Source organism: Phocoena sinus, chromosome 1 (assembly GCF_008692025.1).
Source record: "Phocoena sinus isolate mPhoSin1 chromosome 1, mPhoSin1.pri, whole genome shotgun sequence".
Taxonomy (NCBI): Eukaryota; Metazoa; Chordata; class Mammalia; order Artiodactyla; family Phocoenidae; genus Phocoena; species Phocoena sinus.
Window position 1 is genome coordinate 144,165,176 of NC_045763.1, and position 22,847 is coordinate 144,188,022.

Below are 22,847 nucleotides of genomic sequence, written 5' to 3' on the forward strand. Positions count from 1 at the left end.
GTCCCTCCTTCTGAATGATTTTGGAGTCATTCGGAAGGACTCTATGAAAACGGGCAGGAAACAAATCCTGCAGAGAGAGAGGAAGGGTGCCCAGACAGATGACACTGCATTCAGGCAAGGTGTAGCCATGAGTTATACGGCTCAAAGGGCCTGGCCTTGTGTTTGGTGGGGAAGGCCTCCAGCCCCTAATCACTCAGGCGCCCTTGGCCCTAGTATGAAAACGTAAAATGCACCATGTATTTTTTAATGCCTATACCACTGGAAGAGGAACACACCAAGTCAGTGATTTCTTCATGTTACCTTTAGTAGATGCCTCAGTCCCCATGAACAGAGGAAGGGCTGGGGCCACACGAGAGCATTAAATGCTTGGCAGGGGGCAGAGGCACTTACTGAAGGGAGAACAGATCACGAACAGAGAGAAAAAGATCCAAAGTCACACTTGGCCAACTTCAGAATTTTGCCCTTGTCTTGCCCTGCAACTTAAATTCCCTTTCTTATGAGAAGCGAAAACATTTTGACAAACTTTTTTTTTTCTTTTGGCACGTACAAATCCTTCAGAGAAAGTCAATATGGTGGCTGCACTGATTCTAAGAATCCTTTAGCCTTTTATAATTCTTTTGAGTCTCCTGGACACTCAAGGGTTAAGTGTTGTGCCCTGGGGTCCCAGGGAGGCCACAGAAAGGTTTTTAGAAATGAATTGATTGGAGGAAGGTCTTCTGACACCCAAGGCAGTGCTCTCTTTATTTTCCTTTAGTCAGAAAGGTTACCCCTTAGGTTTTTTCCTCCGCAGTATTGACCCTCCCTCCAAAGGGTTATATTGCTTGTGGGGCGTGGGGGACATGTGTGGCACAATTTATCTCTTTAGTAATCTTTCACCATTTTGCTTAGATATCATATCAGCTGTTTTCTAAAATTGTATGAGCTCTTTTCCTTTATAAATACCTCCCTTGTGTTTTATGCCTTCGGGAGTGTTCATAGACCCCAGAAGTTGGTAACATACAGTAAATATTTGATGTTTTCCTATGACTTGTATTCAGGGACGTCTATCCCTCACCTTAGCATGTGTGAGTAAATTAATTGTAAAAATGTGATGATCTTTAGCTGTTAGTCTTGAAGAAAAACGTGTAAATCATTTATGATGATAAATGGAGGTACCGATGAATAAAATTAACCTTTTCTTTATTATTAGTTGGTGCAACTTACCCCTTCAAGTATAGCAAGGGTAATGCCAGGCATCAAGACAGACATATGTGGAAAAAGTTTTGTGATCAGAGTTCAGATCAATGTTAAGAAGGATGGTATATATTATTCTGGACTAGCACAAAATAATTCGTCACAAAAGCAATGATTTGAAGCTAACATTTTAAATAAACCTCCTCTCAGAAAACGTTACCGCCTGCTGTAACTTCTCAGTGATTTAGTCTCTCCCTGGATTATCCAATCTGATTGAAAGCAGATTGGTGTTAAATAAGTATCAGAAGATGGGAGTCATTACATTACCACAAATGCCTTCTCCCTTTCAAGAGCAGGTAGAAGGGAGTTGGGGGGAATTCCCTTTTTTCTCCCATCAGGGAATAAATATTTTGGCCTAGAGGGACACAGGCATGCTCTTTTGCACAATCTAGTTAGGAAGACTGGAATTTAAGTTTGTGCCATTGATAGAAAAAGAGCTGAAAGTGGAAAAGTACTGTTAGCACTTAATAGTTTCGAGATTGCATTGGTTCTAAGCACCCTCATGACAACAGGGTCAAAATACCAAGTTTTCATCATTGAGGGGAAAAGCAAATGAAGCCATCTGAGAGATGAAGACTCACTGAACAGTAATATGGCAGACAGAAAGGGAGGTGCAGCTGTGAATGACACTTAATAGGGTCAATGATTTCTGCTGATTCTTCATGCTCCTGATTGGAAGATAAAGGAGACATGATTTTAGACCAAAGCAAAAGAGATAAAGAAAAATTTCGAAAGCCACACAACCAGTGTTCTTAGTATGAAACACGCTGCCAGTCATGTCTAAAGGAACACTTTAGAAAGGTTTTGAATTTACATTAGGACTTAGTTCTGAGTTCAGCCAAGTAGAAACAATACAGGCTCTCACTCCCCATATTTCAAATAATATATTTACCATTCTGTGATTTTGGGGAACGTCTTTCCTTGTTCTTCAAATCGTGAGACATTAGCAATCGTTGAACTGAATTTAGCTCACAACATTGTTTTGAACCAAAATGTTTGTTGTTTTTAAATTTTGAGGGCTAAAGTTAAATCTGTGAGAAGAGCTTTCAGACAGAAATCTAGCCATTTACTACAAACGTCTGAAATAAAAAAGATCATTTCTAGGAGTTGCATGCATCGATCCTAGGTTTGTATCAACATAATTAAGAATTGCAATAAAAAGAAAACTCCAGAATTCCCTGGCGGTTCAGTGGTTAGGACTCTGTGCTTTCACTGCCCAGGGCACGGGTTCAATCCCTGGTTGGGGAACTAAGATCCTGCAAGCTGCGTGGCCAAAAGTAAATAAATAAATAAAATAAAGCGCCAAGTGTGGGGAGAGAAAGGAAAACTCCATCACCGATATTACAGTCACAACGAACCTGCTGTCCTACAACTGGACACAGGTCCAAAAATTAAATGTCATATGTTTAAAAAAAAATCAAACGGCACTGAGCTTGTAATGTATATTTTATTTTGCACAAGCTTGCATATATACTGCACATACATTCAGTTTAAGAGAAGATGGAAGGCACACAAGGCAATTGGACTACTGTATCCTTTAAGTGGTACAAAGCAAAAGGTAAAAGTTTGGAGAGTATACAAAAGCTTAAACACACAAAGTAAAACCCCCTTCCCACCCTTCCCCCCACAACTATTTTTTTTTCCTGTTTTAAAATTTAGTAGCTGCCAAACTAAACTTTTTACTTTTACTTTAAAATCAATTGTCTACTGCACCTTTTTATTTACTTTTTAATATGGACACAGGGAGTCTCATTGTTTTTTTCTCATATCAATTAATATTACAGTACATCCTTGGTAATACAAAATTGTACACCTTCATCAAATAAATTAGGATAAATTAAACCAATAAATTATGCAAAGTCTTCAGAACAATAGACAACAACAAAAATCCACAATTGAAATTGCCTCTAGCTAAAAAAAAAATCAAAAATTGACTTTATCAGTTCAGTTATTGTACTATATTCAGATCAAAGGGTCTTTATTACAAAAAAAAGAGCTTAATAATGCTATTTACAACATATTGCTAAATAATATAAAGGCAGTGTTTTGTCACGGTTTATACTATATACATATGAGAAATGGCTGGGACAATATTGGGGGAAGCCAGGACCTTTGATTTTTCTGGGTATTGCTGAGACCAACCCCAAATACATTTGCTTTTCTAATTCTAATTTTGAAGTGGTAATATACAATTTTAAACTGCTTTTCCCACCTATGGAGAATATTTGAATATTTTAAAAATAAAGAATGAAGCCATTTTCACAAAAGCGAGCCAGTCTGTTTGCCTTTTCTGTTCATGTCTGTGCATTTTCAGGGTGTCAGGTTTGAGAGAGGGCTCAGTTGAAAAGACTCAAAGTCCAGATGCTTCCAGATTCCATTATATTCTTAGAAGGATGATTATAAGAAGATGCAAAGGTTAAATACCAGTTTTGATCCCAGCTCTGAATATGAGCATTTTAGCTTTAGTCTTACGGATGGTTTACAACCAACAGATCTACAGAAAACAAAACTGCATTTCCTTCAACATCACATGTAAGTGCAATACAGTAACTGCTTTACTCACAGAAACCAGTTACGTTCTTTTAAGGGGAGCTTTTTGAAAACAATGCTTCTTGTAATTTGCAAACACAGAGTTTGTACCAGAACGAAACATTTGTACTATTCACACCAATGAAGATTCTATAATATACATGGCAAAGAGATTCTGCTCTGTCCTCACATGTACACTGCTTCTTTCAGGGGAGTCTGTAAACCACTTTTTCTTTGATGAATTTATGATTGCTTCTGGGGGACATCTTATTTTTAAAGCCCCCAGATCTTTCGCTTTATGACTTAATATTAACCTGTATGTGTATGCATGTATGTGTGTGTGTGAGGGGGGAGGGAGGTTACGTACTAAATGTCTTCATGTACATAGAAAAGAAATTTCATAAATTTACAGAAACTGCATTACCCTTGCCCTTGACATCTGATGAAAGAGACTGTTATCTTTTAAAAGTAGAGAGCAGGATTTTCAAGAATGCTTTCAACTGTCTATACAGTCACTGAAGTGTTCCTAATAAATTCAACAGATGTTGTGAGAATGTAGTTATTTATTAAAATCTCATGTCTTACGTAACAACAGCCATGAGGTTAAATATTTACATTGCTTTATAAAAGTTCCCCTCTTGCTTTAGTGTTTTTGTTTTGCTTTTTTTTGTTGTTTTTAAAATTTTTTAAAATGATATTCACCCACATCCCTAGCACAGCAACAAAGATTCTGCAAACATAAAACACTTTAATGAAATAATACTTGGAGGCACAAAGCAAACTTCAGGAATATGTGGGTGAACATTTCCTTAAATAATTACTACATTCTACCATCTTCCACGTTGTTTTACCATTTAAAGTGAAATGTCCTCATTAAACAGCCAGAGATACAGTAAGAATTAAATGTTTTGTTGTTGCAAATAGAACATTCTTTTCACAAAACATAACGAATGCCTAAAATAGGTCCTTAAATCTAGATAGGAAAAGGTAAGCTTTCCACTTCACACGCATATATATATGTATATTTTTACATGTGTGTATATGTGTGTATGTGTTTTTATGTTCACACATCTGCACACACATATATAGCACATGGTATGAAATATTGCTTCTATACTACTTTTCATTAGGCTAAGAAAACACAAGATTTGCACCACAGTTACAAAAAATTGGCTTCTACAAGAATTTTCAAAACTCGAATGCTGCTCAAACGATTGAGGAAAAAATAATTTGCGGTATCAAACTGTTCTAAAAATTCTCTTCTTCAAAAACGTATTCTCCTGCTTTGTTTTAAAAAGACACAAAATATGCATAGCTATCAACGTTATGTCAAACAGCCAGAAAAAAAATCTAGTGTTTATTGCAGCTGTAGTAATTGGAAATAAAGTCAAAAAGATGAAATCGAAAGCCACAGAAGGCACGAGAACAACTGTACTTGTGGGAAAAAACTGGAATTTTGAAGGATTTTTTAAAATCCCCCCGCTGGTGCGTTTAGGTCTAGGCACAGACTATAACCTCAAGTGTAGATGCAAAAATAATTTAGGGTTAGCAGAAAATAAGTGGAAATGTGGTATTTCAGCATGGACTTTAGACTTTGTTTCCCTGTGTAAACTGTCCCTAGTCCTTCACCCTCCCACCAGAGAAAGTGAACTTTCTCCCAAGTCGCCAATTTTTACTTGGTGAGAGTTGAGCTAAGATTGGAAAGATGGTGTTTTAAAGAAAACTTGTTAAATAGGAGTTTTGAGAGATAGGCTTTTGTCATTTTCCAATGCACTGGGAGGCACAAGATTTTATGATGGTGAAAGAGAAAAGAATCACCTAAAAGCAAAATGATTGAGTTCTGTTTCCAGGACAATGAGGTGAGTTTCTCCTCATGCTGCAATTTCTACTCTGAAACAATTTCTATGCCTCAGTGAACATTGAGAGGATATTATTGTAGACAAGTGCATCAACATTTGGTTGTGAACACACGTTTTTGCTTAATTTGTCTATTTCAATTAGAAAGGCAGGGGAGAATAATACTAAAAATTCTAATACGTCAGGAATCAATACTGAATTTGCCCCAGATCAGGAAGATACTAGCAATCTATCTTTATAGGTGAAGACATTACGGTTTTTGCCTTTTACCCTTGCGAATGGCAACACAATGGTGATGTGAATTACACGGGAACAGCAAAGACCCAGTTCTGTGCTGATGTGAACAATGAATGTCATACTCTTGGGCGTGAAGCAAGGCGAAAGAGTGTGACCACAAGTTGAGATTGCTTCCCTACTTTGTGCTGATTGGATTTTTCCTTTTTGGGGGGGTTTTCATTTTATTCCAATGTGATGATTATCCAAACACTTTTTTTTTCCAAACAAGCCGGAACAAGAACAAATTGGCTCTCATGGCTCTGTGTAGGAGCCTGCGAGCTGGGCGATGTGTTTGGCTGTGGGTGCAGAGTGAGGCCCAGGGTGTTCCAGCCCGGGCCACTGCACTCTGTCCACACCGCAAGAGGCCACGTCTCCTGAATGACGCAGGCATCATAGGACCGCGCCGTTTAACTTAAAGTCAGCAGGTTTTAAGGCTTTGTGCTGACAATAATTGCCTTCGTACATTCCTGTCCATCAGCAGAATTTATAAATGATGTTAAATGACAGCGATTGGGTCACCTAGTTACATAGGTCAACCTGCAGTCTCCAAAGTCAAATGTAATTTTTATAAAAATCAAGGAAAAAACGATATTTATGTTGTATACGATCTAAATACCAGGTTTTTTTTTTTTTTTTTTTTTTTACTTTGTCACTTTAGGAGATGTAGATCAAGTTACTAAAGGGGAGGGAGGGTTCTGGAAAACACTATTAGAATAAAAAAGGAATTCTTACTGCATCTGCACACAAAACCCATCTGAGAAAACAAGTGTGAATGCCATACGGCTTTTTAAAAGCAAGTACGGGACTTTGGACACCTTTGAAAAACTGGAAGAAAAAAAAAAAAGAAAAAGAAAAAAGAGGAGAACCATTGAAGAAAGCATGAAATAGCAGCTAGCTTTCTTATGTGTGCTGAAATTGTATCTTTTGGGTTAACTCCCAAACTCTCCTATTCTATACACTCTTCACGTTTTGGTCGATTACTAGCTTCTGAATTAGAAGAGACTGTATCCATTTCTTTAAAACACTGTACCTAAAATGAAGAAACACTTAAAAATTAGACCGTCACCACTTTGAATATCCATCAGGGTAGAGTGGAAATGTATAGGAAAATAGGTCATTCTCATATGTACTCCTCTCAGGAGGGGAAGATCGCGTCAGCTAGCAGCTGTTAACAAACTTCTAGTGTAGGCAGGAATCTTATGGTCAAGTTGGGATGTCCTTTATTCCTTACCATAGAAAGGAATTCAGAAAATAGTGTTTTTTGAAAAAAGAAGTGTTAAATATTAAACAGAAATGATAATTCTTTTAGACCACATAAACAAAGTTGAGCAAAGAATAAATTTGAAACTTATGTGCCTTTTAGTATCTGAAGCAAGATAAATAGAAAATGATAACACGTTATAGGGGTTTTTCTGTATGAAAAACGATAGATACTTATTACCAAGAAGAACCTATTGCAAAATTTCGAGAGGTGACTAGAAATCACATGAATTTCCAGTCTCATTTTGAAAGAGTCAGTTTTGTACAAAACTGCTTTGCCTCCAAAGAAAATGGTACTAGCTTGTGGCATTTGCCATTTCTCTTAGGAAAGACTTGACGGTTAGTGATTATGTTTCTTTTTAAAATTTGACCTTTTGGGGTACTTGTGAAAAGTGAGTTGTTCATCTACCACTGGCATTATTTTTAAATGTGTGATAAAAAGCGACTTACTGAGTTCAAACCAAACAAAATATTTAAGTTTATCAAGTGGTTTCATTGAGTTTTCTGACCTTCTCAGCAGTAAAAACAAGAGACACATCACTGACTACAGAGTAGTGCTGTGTCACGGGTCTCCCTCTGCCAACCGCCGTGCGCAATAAGCCATCAACCCAGCAGAAGCATCTTTTAAAAATGCCCTTCCTTGCTAATATAGACTTTACACACGTCAACATTCTTTTTCCCTGAAAATTAACCCTATTTTAAGTCTCCAAATGTTAAGGGCCTTGGGCAAAAGTAAACTAAAGGCGGAAGGAAAAGAACCATCCCCTTGCAATGGAAAACAGAAGAAAATGAGAGAAAGATGATGAGGAGGGATTACCAGCTGATTTTGTAACACATCCATGCCTCCCATACACATATATATGAAATCAAAATCTAGACACGGATAACTTGGACATCCAAAGGGGACTGCTACTATTCATACATTCGAAAAGAGTTGTTGAAATTTCTACTCATGAAGCAGCTCTTGTAGGCAGTTTGGGGATTTGAAAATCTCAGGGACTTCACTATCCAGCTTGCAGATGACCTTGTATATAGCCTTCTTCCAGGAAGGATCAACATCTTTGCCTGCGATAATGGCATTGAAAAACTCCCGTAATGTGATCTGCGCAACTTCCAGGAATCTCTCTGGAACCTGCTGATACAAGGAGACAATGGCATTAATAAAGTTTTCAGTTTCAAGCCTCCAGTTCTTCAAAGGAAATTGAGCTAAGTTCTTTCTTTCAGAAAGGGGCTTACATGGCACCTGCATTTTCTAAAAATGGCCGGCCTCTATTCTCTTATGTAAAGTCGTTATATATAGTAGCATTGTAATGTGGGGTTGACAGCTTTATAGAGTTTTAGAAAAAGACTTGTGCAAAGGATACATGCAGAACTACTGAAAAACTGCGATTCCATTGTGAATATCTGAGTAGAAAAAAGGCGACATACTGTTGGGATTCCTCACTTCATTAAACAGGTGTATTCCAGAAGCAAGTCGCCACCTAATCGTTCAGAATTTGAATCATATTTCCATTGTGAAAACAAAATGTGTTCTCAAGAGTAGAATAATAATTGGCCTTTGATATAAACTAAACTAAACCCACACTATAGGTGAAGATAGCAAAAATCTTAGTTTCCTGCTTGTATCAGAGGATTGTTGACCCAGATGTTAAACTGTATATTAAAATAATCTGCACTATAAAGTACAGGCATACCTTGCTTTACTGCGCTTTGCGTCACTTCATTGTGCTTCATACATAGTGCGTTTTTTTACAAATTGCCGGTTTGTGGCAGCCCCGTGTGGAGCAAGTCTATCGGCGCCATTTTTCTAACAGTATCTGCTCACTTCATGTCTCTGTGTCACGTTTTGGTAATTCTCGAAATATTTCAAGCTTTTTCATTAATATTATATTTGTCATGGTCATCTGTGATCGGTGCTCTTTGATGTTACTATTGCGAAAAGATGCAACTCAAGGCTCAGATAACGGTTAGCATTTTTAGCAATTAAGTATTTTTAATTAAGGTATGTACTTTTTAAGACATAATGCTATTGCACACTTGATAGACTACAATATAGCATAAACATAACTTTTATATGCACTGGAAAATCAAAAGATTTATGTGACTCGCTTTATTGCGACATTTGCTGTATTGCGGTAGTCTGGAACGGAACCTGCAATATCTCTGAGGTATGCCTGTTCTCTATGTACAAGAAAAGAGTAAGATAATGATACTAACACTGAATCCCAAAATACAAAATTTGTACTGAATCTTAAAATCCTACATTGGAAAATACTTTACCTCGAGATTAGAATTGCTCCATGAGAGATGATTTATGCAGCTGATAGCAATCATAAAACCCCGCATTTTTGGACTGCTTATTATGTGTCAGGCACTGTGTTATGTACTGAATGTGAATTATGTCATTCAGTTCCCCCAACATCTCTGTGATTATTAACCCCATTTTACAGTGAGAAAATGGAGGCTCAGAGAGATTAAGGGAATCGTTCAAAGTCATTGTACTCTAAGATAAACATGCTTCAAATATTCTTTTCAGAATCCCTATCTGTTAATCCTTTTCTCCCAGAGCAGTGAGTATATATGTGGGTGTTTTTTGTGTATGTTTATTAATTATTTATAATAGTTGTTTGTTTAATAGTCTAACCTCTTGTCTAGGGAAAGGAATAGCTATTCATGTACTTATTCAGTATTCTTTGTAAGTTACATGGTAAAGCATGGCCTATCTTTCCCCACAACAAGGAAATGGATTCACAGAATCATTCCATGTACTCATAATTTTCCAAATACACACTGACACTCCGTAGATTTCTTTTAGTGGGGTACTTATACATTAATAATGTTTTATTTTTACAGTAAGTGCAGACATACGAGGAAGTAAAATGCACTGCAGTTATATGTGTAGACAGATCTGTCTACGCATATACAAGAGGTATATATTTTCATCTTTGTTCACACTTGCCCCTTGCCAAAGTAAAAGGGAGGGATTGTCATTTTGAACACATTTGACCCCTTTCTCCACGCCTTTTCTCAATTTGTGCAGTGGGCCTTTCTATAATGATAGTAACTGTTAAAGAGAATGAAAAAGATACCAGACATCCCTGTCTTACATATTTGGAGTTGGACAAAGAAGTTCAGTGCATCCCATGGCAAGTCACTTGTCCTTTGAAGGAAACCTAATAACACCCCAGAAAAAAAGGACCCCCATCTGGGGCTGATCAGAATCTAGAACAAGTGAAAAGTTTGAGAAGCCCCTCCCAAAGATATTGGCTAGTTTCTTAGGACACAGTCCCCACCACTGCCTGGAAAATCATGGAAACATCACCTTGTCCCCCATGGATGTGCAAACCCATATACCCCAAAGGCCATTCCCTGCTGAAAATTCATCTGTATTTTCAACTGAACTTTGATGATTTTCTCCCCAACCTCCTGCACATACATGAGTATTTGTGGGATGGGAAGGGCCTGGAAGAGCAATCACCCCTCCTAGTCACCTTATACTAAATAAAAAGTAAAAAAAAAAAATAAAAAGAAATTTAAAAAGAGGGCCTTCCCTGGTGGCGCAGTGGTTGAGAGTCCACCTGCCAATGTAGGGGACACGGGTTCGTGCCCCGGTCCGGGAGGATCCCACATGCCGCGGAGCGGCTGGGCCCATGAGCCATGACCGCTGAGTCTGCGCGTCCGGAGCCTGTGCTCCGCAACGGGAGAGGCCACAACAGTGAGAGGCCCGCGTACCGCAAAAAAAAAAAAAAAAAAGTCATTAAGCAGCCTTTTTGAGTACTCCTCCCTCTTCCCCAAAGATGATCCTTCACATTTTATCAAACGGGCATTACTGAGAGAGGGATTCTGGCTGGAGAACAGTTATGCAGTGCAACTACCCACTCTAACTACTAGGTTTGGGAGCTGTTAGCCAAATGCTACAGAAACATTATCAGAGTGGTTTTCCTGCCCATAAGCAACAGATCCACGATGAAGATCTATGTTCCTTGAACACTCGGGGATGCGGCCTGGCCTGGCGGAGAGCTGCAGGGACAGAGGGTATGGCAGCGGCTCCAGATGAAGTCCCACCCACTCCAAGGACCCTCCAAGAGATCTGGGGAGCCAGGGACCAAGGGAGCAGGGCTGATGTTTAAGACAGTCAGAGGAGGGAGGTGCGTCCAGAACGGCATCAGCCCTGGAGGAGGGAAGAAACGTAGTTCTAGGGTTTGCCTGAGAGCAACTCAAAGTAATTTCTTTGGGGGCACGTGCAGCCTCCACCCTGTTATTCCTTATCACTCGCCATGCTGGTTACTGGATTTTAGTGGGTCTTATCCTGTTTTAAACATTCATTTCTTTTGGCAGTAACCTTGGGCTGTCCTTTAACATCTTTTATATTTGTGTCTTGATGTTATTTGCCTTTTCACCTACTTATTTCTAGATGTAATGAATTTATCGTAAGAGGTCTTTAGAGAGGAAGTCCTGGCTTCTATTCTGCGTATCCCTCACAATGCTTCACAGAGCTCTTTCGCATCATCTTTGATAAACGGTTCATAACGAGACCCTGCCTTCTGCTTTGTTCTACACTGCGCTAGAGTCACACTTACCTTCTCCCTAAATACTGAAAAAAAAAAAGGAATTTTAAAGTAAGGATAGAAAACAGAATTTAAAGACTTGAAATAGATCTCAGAACTCATTTCATAGGTGAAGAAACAGATTCTATGAGATGAAGAAATTACGAGATGAAGAGACTCAGGTGAAACAACTTATCCAGGTGTCTTTCCATTAAACCATGCTGGCTCCTTTTTAATGCAATGTCCTACTTAGAAGAGGCATCAAAACCTTGACAAGCTGTGGATCTGTGGTTTAGAAAAACCACGGAAGAGCTAGTAACTTCAAAATAAGTGCACATGACACAAAAGATTCCCAAGAGGAGACTACGGTTATTGGTTTATGTTTGGGAAGGGATGAATTCTTTGCAAATAGTTTGCTAATTTCTTGCTTACTTTGAGGCAATACTCATGCAATGCATTGGGCTAGGTAAAAGAAAGTTATAATGACAACCGAGCTGAGTGCCAAGGAATCCCATCCACAGGTAGAACTATCACCCACGAAAAAGAGACCCGTACCTCTCTGCCAGAAAAGTTTCCCCAACTCCATTTAACAGAGTAAGGGGCGGGGGAGTCCTTTCTGATGTTTTTTGGGGGGTATCTTCGAATTCAGGGTAATGAGAATGGTGTTGCCCATATTTTTTCAGTAGCTCTTCACACCTAATGGATTTCCAATCACTAATAAACATCTGCAGAAAATCCCTTAGTGACAAGTAATCCCTTATCTAGCTTTCTTTTAATAGAACCCAGCAATCTGCAGAATGAACCCTAGAGTTATCTCCTCAGCATCAGGTGGCAACAGTCAATCAAGTCCCTGGAATGCAAGACAATGCAGGCCGCGGGGAGGGGGAGGGAAGGCCGTGCCTTTGGACATGCCACAGGGGAAAAACAAAAGGCTTCCAAAGTCTCTGGCTGGGACTCTGAGGCTATTGTGGGAGTGCTGAGTGTTCTTCAGGAGAGGAGAGTGGAAACTTTGCTTTGATAAAAGGCATCCCAATATAGGAACCTCACCCCGAATGGTCTTGCCTCTCCTTGCTCTGATATTTGGAGGAGAATATGACTGCGGGGAGGTACTTGAATGCACTCGTATATTTCAAGGGGGTTGGCTATCAGCATCCTCCCATTTCACCACAATTGTTTGCACTTGAGTCTCCTCAGAGCACATGAGGGCCCCGTGGGCTTAGATGAAACGGGAGAAATGGGAGGATGTTTTCCAGTCTGTCAGCCCGTGCCCGAGTTGCCCATATGTGCGTGCAAGGCGCGCGCACGCACGGTGTGTCGGGTGAGTGCTTGTTTTGCTGTTCTTTTTTTTTTTTTTTAATCAGAATGAGTGGCAAAGACACGTTTTCCCCCCGTCTTCCTCCTCCTCTTCCCAGTTGCTTTACCTTCAAGGATGATTTGTTTTATTAAACTGACTGTCCCTAGCCTCTGCAGTACATAATAAAAGCCTGACATAGCAGGCTGCCTGCTTTCTGTGTCCTGCAGACACTCATCATAAGTGTCAGGACATACCAAGGTTAGCGGTCACTGGAAGTGTGCTCACTGGCCCAAACCTTGCCAAACGCTCTTGGCAGCTGAATGAATGTCACAGAGAATAGAAGGGGAATTACAAAGGTTAAAAAGAAGACAGCCTCTCCTATTTTCTGGAGATAGAGAAGCCGATTTTTCACACCTCGGAAACATCCATAGGCTCATCCATCAGCCTCTTGCAGGGGACCTAAACCCTGCCCCTTTCACAGCTCCCCGTGGATACCTTTCCATCCTCCATCCCCTTTAAAGACTGGCCCACTGGCCGAATTTCATCAGTGGAATGATCTTTGCTGAAATGGACAGAAAACAAACCAGGCATTGACCTCTCTCCCTGGCCCCTCCCCGATAACCAATGGCTCAAATGGCTTATCAAGCGAATCAATCAGTAGATTACGATCTTATCAAGAGAGATCATCTTTCAGGTTCACCTTTTAAACTGTTTTTCTTTTTCAGACTTCAGTGGGGAAATGGAAAAGGAAACACATATATGGGCAGAAGTGGCTAACTGATGGGAAAGTAAAATCCTGGCTAGTATTTTGGTGAATTAGTTTGCGTGTGGGTTTTCTTTCTTCATCCTCCTCCATTAAAAAAAAAAAAAATACTATAAAAGGGCAATAAAATGCTGACTGTAAGAAGACCATGTCAAGGAGAAAAGGGTACTGGTATTTTGGATACTCTTCACTGCTCGCCTTGGAGAGAGAGTTATTCTTGTCACAAACCCTTTTGTCTGCATCTGCTGACCGCTTGCCTGTAGCCAGCAGCATACTTTAACTGTTTTGTCACCTCCTAACATCACATGCATCAGCTGTTGGGCTTTTGTTACGGGTATTGTAGAACTAATCCGCCGTGGCTGGTCTACCGTGCAGTAAATAAAACAGAAACGGGCTTCTCAGACAATTCTGCATGAATATTTCAGATGGCTTTTACAACTCCGATTCACAAAATCAAATAAATAAATAACTCCCACAGTCCCCCGCCCCGGCCTCTACCCACAGAGAAACAAAACCCCTCAAACTAGACCCAGATGCCTCCAAGTCAACTCCATTGAAGGCACTGACTTGAGCCTTCAAGCGATTGTTTGAGTGAAGTTGAAAGAACGGCGATCTCTAAACTTCAACACTGTGGTGTTTGTATATATTATTAGAGTTAAACGCGTCTGATTCCGAAAACTGGGTAAGAGGCTTTGAAAATCTCGAGAGCTACTTTTCTCCTTGGGCTTTCTAAAAAAAGATGTCATGCCATCAGTAGTATATAGTTAGGGTCGCCCTGTCAAATCGCTCTTATTGTTTCCATCTGCATTTTCTTCCCTTCCACTCATCTGAAAGGGGCCAAAGGAAGCTGCTTGCGCATCTAATTCATCCTAAGAGCCTTTCCAAAATGTTTAACCTGTACTGGAGCACAAAAGGAAAAGCAAACTTTGGGCCAGGATTTTTGCAACTGAATTGACGTCGTGAGTTCTCTTAAGGGATAAAGAATGTACTAACCGTAACCATATACAGTGAGGCATTTTTCTAGACAACTTCTAAGTGTCTTTGGAGAAGTTAAAAAGAAAAAGGGCATCTGTGCGCGGCACACACACAAACATCAAGATCGTAGGAAAGGGGACAAAGTTGAAGTACTTTCCCGAGCATTCATTCACCCTACTGTGCAACGTGATTCCTCTAAACAAACTCTCCCATCCCTGATGTTTGTTAAGTAAATATTGATCAAGGAGAGACATATCTCCTGACGGCAGTGGCACAAACTGGGGACTTAGACTGCAGACAGAGCGGACTTCAATGGATAAACTCAGATGCTTTAGTAACTCCTCATTGAGATTATCAGACAAAAAGGGAAGGACAGATGCGTTATTGCTGTTCCCCTCCACTGTCTCACTCTCACTGAATTCTCCTGCCAGAGGTGGAAGAGGGGAATCGCGGAGCTATGAAAGATGGTGACAAGATGCTGCGACTAGGGGGGTCTCCCTTAGCAGTCACACACGCATTTATTCTGCGTGTACAGCCGGGGACCAGCTGGCCCTTCAGAAGGGCAGAAAGGGTGCAGGGGATGGTGAGATTGTGTTCCAATGCCCTCTCATTATGGGGAAGGATTGGATGGGAAAACAGGCACGAATGGGCTTTGTATCCAAATGTATCCAAATAGTATCCAAATGTAAGGTGGTGGTTAGAACCTTAAGGAGGAGTCCATCCACTTCCTAGGAGCCAGTTCACTGTGATTATTAAGTGTATGCGAAGCAGTGTCTTGAGAGATGCTTTGAGGAGGTTCACGTGGCTGATTTTATTGGCCGAGTCAACACACTGAGAAAAGTTGCTTTGTGTTTCCCAAGTTTTATTTCAGTCATTTCATGATTGTGACTAGAATCCCGTCAGGGGCTGAATGGCCACAGAAGCTTCCCTGGAAAGGCCAATTTTAAAATCAACTCTAAAGACTAGGTTTTGTGCATTAGGCACCGAGTACCACAGTCAAAGAGCAAGGTGTTATATTTAAGAGTTCCTACCAAATGGCTATATGGCGTTTAAAATTTGATAGGATGCTCGCACCTCTGTTTCAAAGGACTGGAATTATTCAGGGAGCGCTGGCTACAAAACTGCTTGCAGGCGCTACACCGAATGAGGCCGAGGAAGATTCTGCAGCCACAACCGGGCTTCAGACTCAAGTCTCTCTGACTCTGATGCTCCAGGTGGCTTCAGCTTTCAGGGACCTTACAGGATTAGGTCAGTGTGATGCCCACACAATTTTAGGCCTATGAGTGGGCTCACCTCCTACTTACATGTTTTGCTACTTAAATATGTGAAGGCTAAATGCTTATAGGAAGTGGCGAGAGTTCAAGGCTATCCTTAAAACAAAACAACGAAAAAAGAACCACCCCCCCCCCGCCATGTTTCCTCCGTCTAAGCAAAGGAACACATGGCAGTAACAGTCTGTATCAATTTTTTGTAAACCTTCAAAAGAACAACGTTCTGTTGAGCGAAATTCAGTAGCATTCTGTAAACATTAATTTAAGGAAATCAATAGACTCAGTGAACTAAAGCCATATTGCAAGATAAACTGGCCAGAGTGCCACTTTGTCAAATAGATTTTCGTTTTCTCGGCCTGATAAAGACAGTTTCAAAACGGGGCAAACGTGTTGCAACCAAGGTTTGAAAAGTATGTGACCTTCAAACAGTCTCATTCTTCCTACAAAGCTGGGTAAACATACTTTAAAAGTGGTAAGATGGTTTAGAATTGATCTGGCTTTCAAATTTTACATAGGGTAGATTTCTTGGTTGTCTCACAGGAAAAGAGAAAACACAAAATAACGCGCAGATTCAGAATAGAAAATAAATGTACTTGGGAGAAGGGGTTAAATTGTCTTGAGAAAAAGAGCTCTGGGGGCAGTGTCGGTTGATGCTTGATTTTAAAAAAAGAAAGGAAGAAAGAAATCTTTATTCATGCTGACCTGATGGGCAACAGGCTTTCTTGCCAAACTCCAAAAGCCAAACTCTCTAGTGGGTTTGGGATCAGAGGTTTCAGCTGGTGGAAGCTGCTCCATTCTGTGAGCACCATGCAGTGTCATATTAATATGCAAGGGAGGAGCTGGGGGCGGGGAGGCCAACCTGGGGAAGGTCCTGGGAAGGACCCTGAGTGGGCGAGGTCCACGCAACAGCCTCAAGGTTTCTCTCAGCCAGCCTGCAAGAACTGCAGGGATAATTAGGAAAAGTGGCAAAAGGAAAGCCTGTCTCTTGTCTTGTGGCTACAGCAGGGACCTGCACTGGGCTTGTGGGAATACACTTCCGAGTGAAATTGCCCGCCATCCCCCGATGCCACACCAGCTCTTATAAATGCCGGCAAAGTGGCGCCTGGCTAGGACATGGTGCAAACAGTCCGTTGGAGGGAATGTAATAAAAAGAACGAAGGGTCACATGGGAACTGCAAGGAGGGAGGTTAAGGATCTACCTTGACTGGACAGTGGAGCGCCATGGCAAAGGATGCCAGGCAGTGGACTCTGGTCTGCTGTGTGGCCGTATGGGCTTGGCCATCACCCCTCACGTGGACTTCTCTCAACAGCGCGAAGGAAGGGCCAAGCCTGCCCTGAGGAGTTTCTTTGTTTCCTCACCTGAATTTGAATCTTTTACCTTTTAAGAGTGGGTATTCACAAAATACAGAATTCACAATAAAATTCCTATACGTTTCAGGTGTTGATAACATACACATTGATAAAATGTGCTGGGATTGAGCATTTGGAAAAACTGTGACTTTAGGTAATAAAGAAGACTGCCTTCACATCGATGCTACCTGTTAATAATTTGTGTATACATTTTAAACTGTGTAAACATCCCACTGGCAACCTTGCCTATAGATACCAAGATAAATAACCATGTCTCCCACAGCCCCAGAAAAGGAAGTCCTAGCTTGCTGGGAATGGAATGATGAATGCCTTTATAATAAACTCTATGAGGCTGTCAAAATTATTTTGTGCCGCTGAAATCTGGTTCACCAAATATGCCTAAAGTGGCTAGTTTGCTTGCAGGTCTTGGTGTTGTATGTATTAGGAAATCCAATAGTTGTCATGTTATTCGTTGTAATGAGTTAAATTTTCCTTCTCTCCCAAACACGTCTCAACACGTGACTCCACGTTTAAACGAGCATCAGTCAAAATAAAACAAACACAGAGTCATAGAAAAGGCATCAAAAACTAAAATCTCATATTTTCTCCCATCCCTCCACCCCCCAAGAGACTATAAAGATACTCTCCCATCTTAAAAACAAGGGTGAGCTCTCTGCTGGAATGACACATCTGGTAGGCTGTTCGGATAAGATCGGACCGAGACTACTGCATCAAAGAAGCGTCGTTTTGGAACTTCAGAACTAGAAAGGATCTCGGAGAGTTCATGTTCTACCAAAGAGAGAAAAAGCCTCAGCCAGGGGTCGGCAAACTTTTTCTATAAAGGGCTGGACAGTAAATACATAGGCTTTGTGGACTACATTTGGTCTCTACTGCATATTCATCTTTTCCACATTGCTTTACAAAGAGAAAAACCCTTCTTAACAAGGGTCATAAAAGACAGATTCAGTGCCAGAGCCGGCCTGTAGGCCAGAGCATGCCAAACCCTGCTCTCAGCCAAACTTAAGAGCTAACCACTTTTCTGAAGGCCTAGTGCTCTTTCATTCTTCTCTAACCCTGTGTCAGCACACTAGTAGTTCTTGCAAGGGTAGCTGGGATCAACATACCCGAATTCAACCTACATTGTCACGCCACTCCTCAGATGCGTGTAAGGCTGGCCGTGTCTACAGGAATAATTAATGGACCACACAGAGAGATGCGAAGAACCGGGTGGACCTCAGTCTTGCCCTGCTTTGACAGGGAGCTTTTCGTTAGGAGCTTTCCTGCCAGCAAATATTCAAACGAACTACATGGAGGAATCTATCCCTCCTTCGTGACACAGGTAATGAATCAGCTTCGAGGGGACAATAAGCAGTATACCAGTCGCTCTGCAGGCTTAACTAACTTCCCTTCAAGTCAACCCCATGAATTACGTGCCAACCGCGTCTGAGTTCAAGACAGGCTCATAGCGCTTGAAGTTTAACTTTTGCTGCCATTACTGGGTGAGGCAGTAGGATAAACAGGGCCAAGCTTGCTGCCCTTCTTGGATGGGAGATTATTCGGAAACAACATGGCATCGACTCTCCAATACTGCACAAAGGAAGCTGGGGCACAGATAATCCGCAGTTAACTCCTGTCTCGTTGGAGAATGCATTCCGTGATTGTTTTCTGCAGAGGTTTACCTTCATAATTCAGCTTTGCCCGGGCTAACATCAGAACTAGCGTGTGCCCTTTATTCATGTGGATGGAGCAATGTGAGAGAGAAGCCTAGGGAGAAATTGCTGGGAAGTGGGGTTGAGGCAGGACAATGAGAATAGCATTGCTCAGAGTAAGCACCAAAGAAGGCACTGGGAGATACGGATGCTAGATGAACAGAGCTTCGGAGAACGCCGGGTCACGGGAGACACCGCCTCTCTGCTGACAACAGCTGATGCAGCCCCAATAATACCTGGGTTGTTTTGGGAAGGGACTGGGATGAAAGGCAAAAAAGTCAGAAAAAGTCTGCTTTGTGTTCTAGGGAACTCTATGGGTTTCTCCTCCAGGCTTACCCTTTGCAAAACTAAGCATGAGCCGTATTTCAAAAGCAACCTAAGAGTTTTGTGAAGGACTCGGACATTCCTTTTTCGAGAAAGGTAAATAGCTCAGAAAGTCAGAGAAACAGATTCCGGAAGGGCCCCGGGAGCCTTTGGAAGTCCTCTAGAACCCTACCGACACCTCATGGGTCTGGAGGTAATGTTTGCGGTGGGAAGACTTAGGATGCTGTCGAGACCCCGGGACTGGCCCTGCTGAAAGGCAGGGTCAGAAGTCTACATACAAATTATTTTGTACACCTTCAGGTCATTTAAGATGACGAATCTCTGGGAATTCCCTGGCAGTCCAGTGGTTAGGACTCCACGCTTTCGCTGCTGAGGGCACGGGTTCAATCCCTGGTTGGGGAACTAAGATCCCGCAAGCTGCACAGCACAGCCAAAAAAAAAAAAAAGATCATAAATCTTTGAAAAATACTCTCTGTATTAAAGGAAGTACAGTGGCCTTGAGAGCACAGCCGACTTCTGCTTCTGATCATGCCTCTTCCTTCACCCCTACTCAAACCCCCATATCTGTTCTCAGTGAATATATTACCTTTTACTAAGAGTCATTTTTAGTACCAGATTTTATTTTCCACTGTTAAGGTAGCCTTAAAAAAAAAAAAAAAACAGAGGTTGGGTACAATGACCGTAAGAAAGATAGAAAAAACATATCCAAGTGACCTGTGTGAGGATGTGATACCTCCCGAACACAAAGTTGTACATACAAGATCCCAGTGGAAAAGACATTCCTGATTGATTACTACCATTTGGGACATGCTTAAAGGGAAGGATGATGTTGGTTTTACAAAAACGACCCACCAAGCCTAGTAGTGATGGTAGTTATAACGTCTAAAACAATTAATTCTGTCTTGGAAGAGGGGAGATGTTGTATATTCTACAGAAGTTAATACGTATTACACAGGCCGATCGTCTGGGCTGAGTTGTGGCCTCGGTGGAATGTGTGTGGGGACAGGTATACAGGCTCTCTGTTAGTTTGTTCAGGTCCATATAGTCTCCTAGAAAACCCACAGGCATGAGGGCTTCTCGGATGAATGACCTCACTGTTTGGCTGCCCTAGCCACCACAACAAAGTGAGCAGCAAATATAACGCCAATAAATTGTCTATGAATTTGAAAAATTCGCCTCTATAATCCCAGCAAGGGAGTCGCTACATCTCCAAGGGCACTGTTAAAAGATCTGCAAAGAGGGCCTTGGGAGAACATTAAACTGGGCACCCTGGAGATTTTTACTGAGATAATTAAGACACGGCAGCACCCCAAGGGTGGAAGTGGCCCCACCTGTTTGCCATCTGTATTCCCAGGACCTCCACAGTCACTGCTTAAAGCTTTGCATCTTGCACGGGACTTATGTAGAGAAGGCATAATGTCTTCTGTTCTAGAATCGCAGAATTTCAGAGCTAGAACAAAGCTCTGTCTTGAATCTTATCACTTTACAGGTGAACAAAGTGGAGCCCACAGAGGCAGGTGTTGCCAGGGGCAGGCCCTCCAATCTGGGGCTCCTTCCACGCTACCCTGTCATCTCGTGGCTGCCCTTCTCATCTGGAACCCATGACTCCAGAAGCCCGGAGCTGTTCCGGGCTGCCGTCATCTTTATAGCCAACCTTGGGGCAGGAGGAATCACTTTCTCTTTTCGAAACCAGTTTTGCACTGACTCTTTGTCCCAATTCTAACGGGAACTCCCTGTTTGCTCTTCTGTTTGTTTGTTTTCCTGTTTAGGGTCAGCAGGAAATGATGCAAGAGTTGGGTTACTGACAGTGGCGACAAGGGAACTTCTCTTTGGCTTGACAAATGAATGACAGCAAATGCTTACATAGCGCTGACTTTGTGCTAACATATTCATGGATATTCATTTAATTCTCACAACAACTCTGTGAGGTAGGCACTATCATCTCCCCCATTTTACAGATGAGGACACTGAGGCAGGCACGGAGAGGGTAAGACACTTGCCAAGGTTTCACTGCTAGAAAGTGTCAGCGCTGGGATTTGATCCCAGGGACTGGTTCCAGAAACCATGCTCTTAAGTTCTACGCTATTATTAGTCCAGGACCACTGACATTGGAAAGACTCCCCCGAAGGAAGTCCCTTTTAAGATCTCAAGGTGACGTTTTTATATAAAATTATACCTACTTGTAAGTGAACATTTTGTTTCCTGCTTGAGAATAATACAGAGATCAGAGCTTTCTTGCCTTAGTTGTCATTTTTATAGACTCAAGCCCAAGGTTAAGGCTGTGTCTTCATGACGTCAAACACTCCAATACGTTACCCACTAAAACACTGAAAACATCTGCACAGCAGGGTGGATCAGTGCAATTTTTATTTGGCTGGATATCTTCCGTAGACACAATCAGATTTGCAAGAATACTTGCCAAGGGTCTCATAAATTGGTCTCATAGGATCATTTGAACCAGTGAGTGCTACTGAGATGCTAGTCAAGAAATCCAGCCTCTGAGGATGAACGTTGGGGGCGATCAAAAAAGTCGCATTGGAGGTGTATGTGAGGTATAAAACCGTGATGTGGCCGCCCACTGGAATTCTGCCCTGGTGTCCTGTACTTGTAACTGTCCCTCAGGAAAACATGGTCCTGCCGGAAGAGCATTACAGAAGGGCTGCTATAAATGATCAGGTGCAACCCACTTACTGTATGAGATTAGACTTTTAAAAAGGATTAGAGCTCCTTAATCTGGAGAAATGAAGATTAAGAGGGAGTGATGATCAGAGTCTCTAAAATCAGAGAGGAAATGGAGACTATGGCCACAGTCCTGTTCACAAATCCCAGGATATTCTAACAAGGGATATCCCTTTGGAGTTCCAGGGAAATCACTTTAACAGCCATACAAAGAAGATACTATTTTCAAAGCAGGTAAGAAATTTAGAGAATTACTACCTTGAGAAGTGGTGTATTCTGAGCATGGAGTTACATTTTTAAAAAGGTTTTAATAAACCCAGGCGTGATAAAACCATAATGATCTAAAAATGGCAGGCTAGGAATGTTCTGGGGACATCCTGAGTCTTTCGAAAATGATGCAATCAGTGACAGGTACCCGCCTCTCCCGACATGCTCCCTGCCCAGGGCTGGTGGCCTACTGATCTGGCCACCTCTGTCCTCACTTTGATACCTAGCTTGTTCCTAATATTCAGAACAGGGGTCAATGACTGGTAAGCTCAGAAACCTAGTACAAAACAGCAACTCATTCCTCGGAGGGGGTTTTCTTTAATCCTTGCCAGGGTCTTTGTCCTCAGATTCCGAATTAGAATTCAGGACAGTGATCTGACCATGCTTCCTATAAAAATATGAACTTACTCCTTTCAGTAGACCTTAAAATTAAAACCTACATTTTACTCAAACAGGGAGACGTTGGAAACATCTTATGTTGCAGTGGTGGGGGGACAGAACTGGTTAAACTCT

The 22,847-nt window shown here is 41.5% G+C and overlaps 1 protein-coding gene across 2 annotated transcripts in view; it reads right to left on the reverse strand.

Moving 5' to 3' along the window:
• Positions 1-2,661: 2,661 nt before the first annotated feature.
• PROX1 (prospero homeobox 1) overlaps positions 2,662-22,847 on the reverse strand; it is a 53,373-nt gene continuing 33,187 nt past the window's right edge. For both annotated transcript variants that reach the window (XM_032611806.1, XM_032611814.1), the window contains exon 5: positions 2,662-8,287. In XM_032611806.1, the coding sequence (XP_032467697.1) occupies positions 8,102-8,287 (186 nt within the window). In that variant the 3' untranslated portion in view covers positions 2,662-8,101. The remainder of the gene's footprint in view (positions 8,288-22,847) is intronic.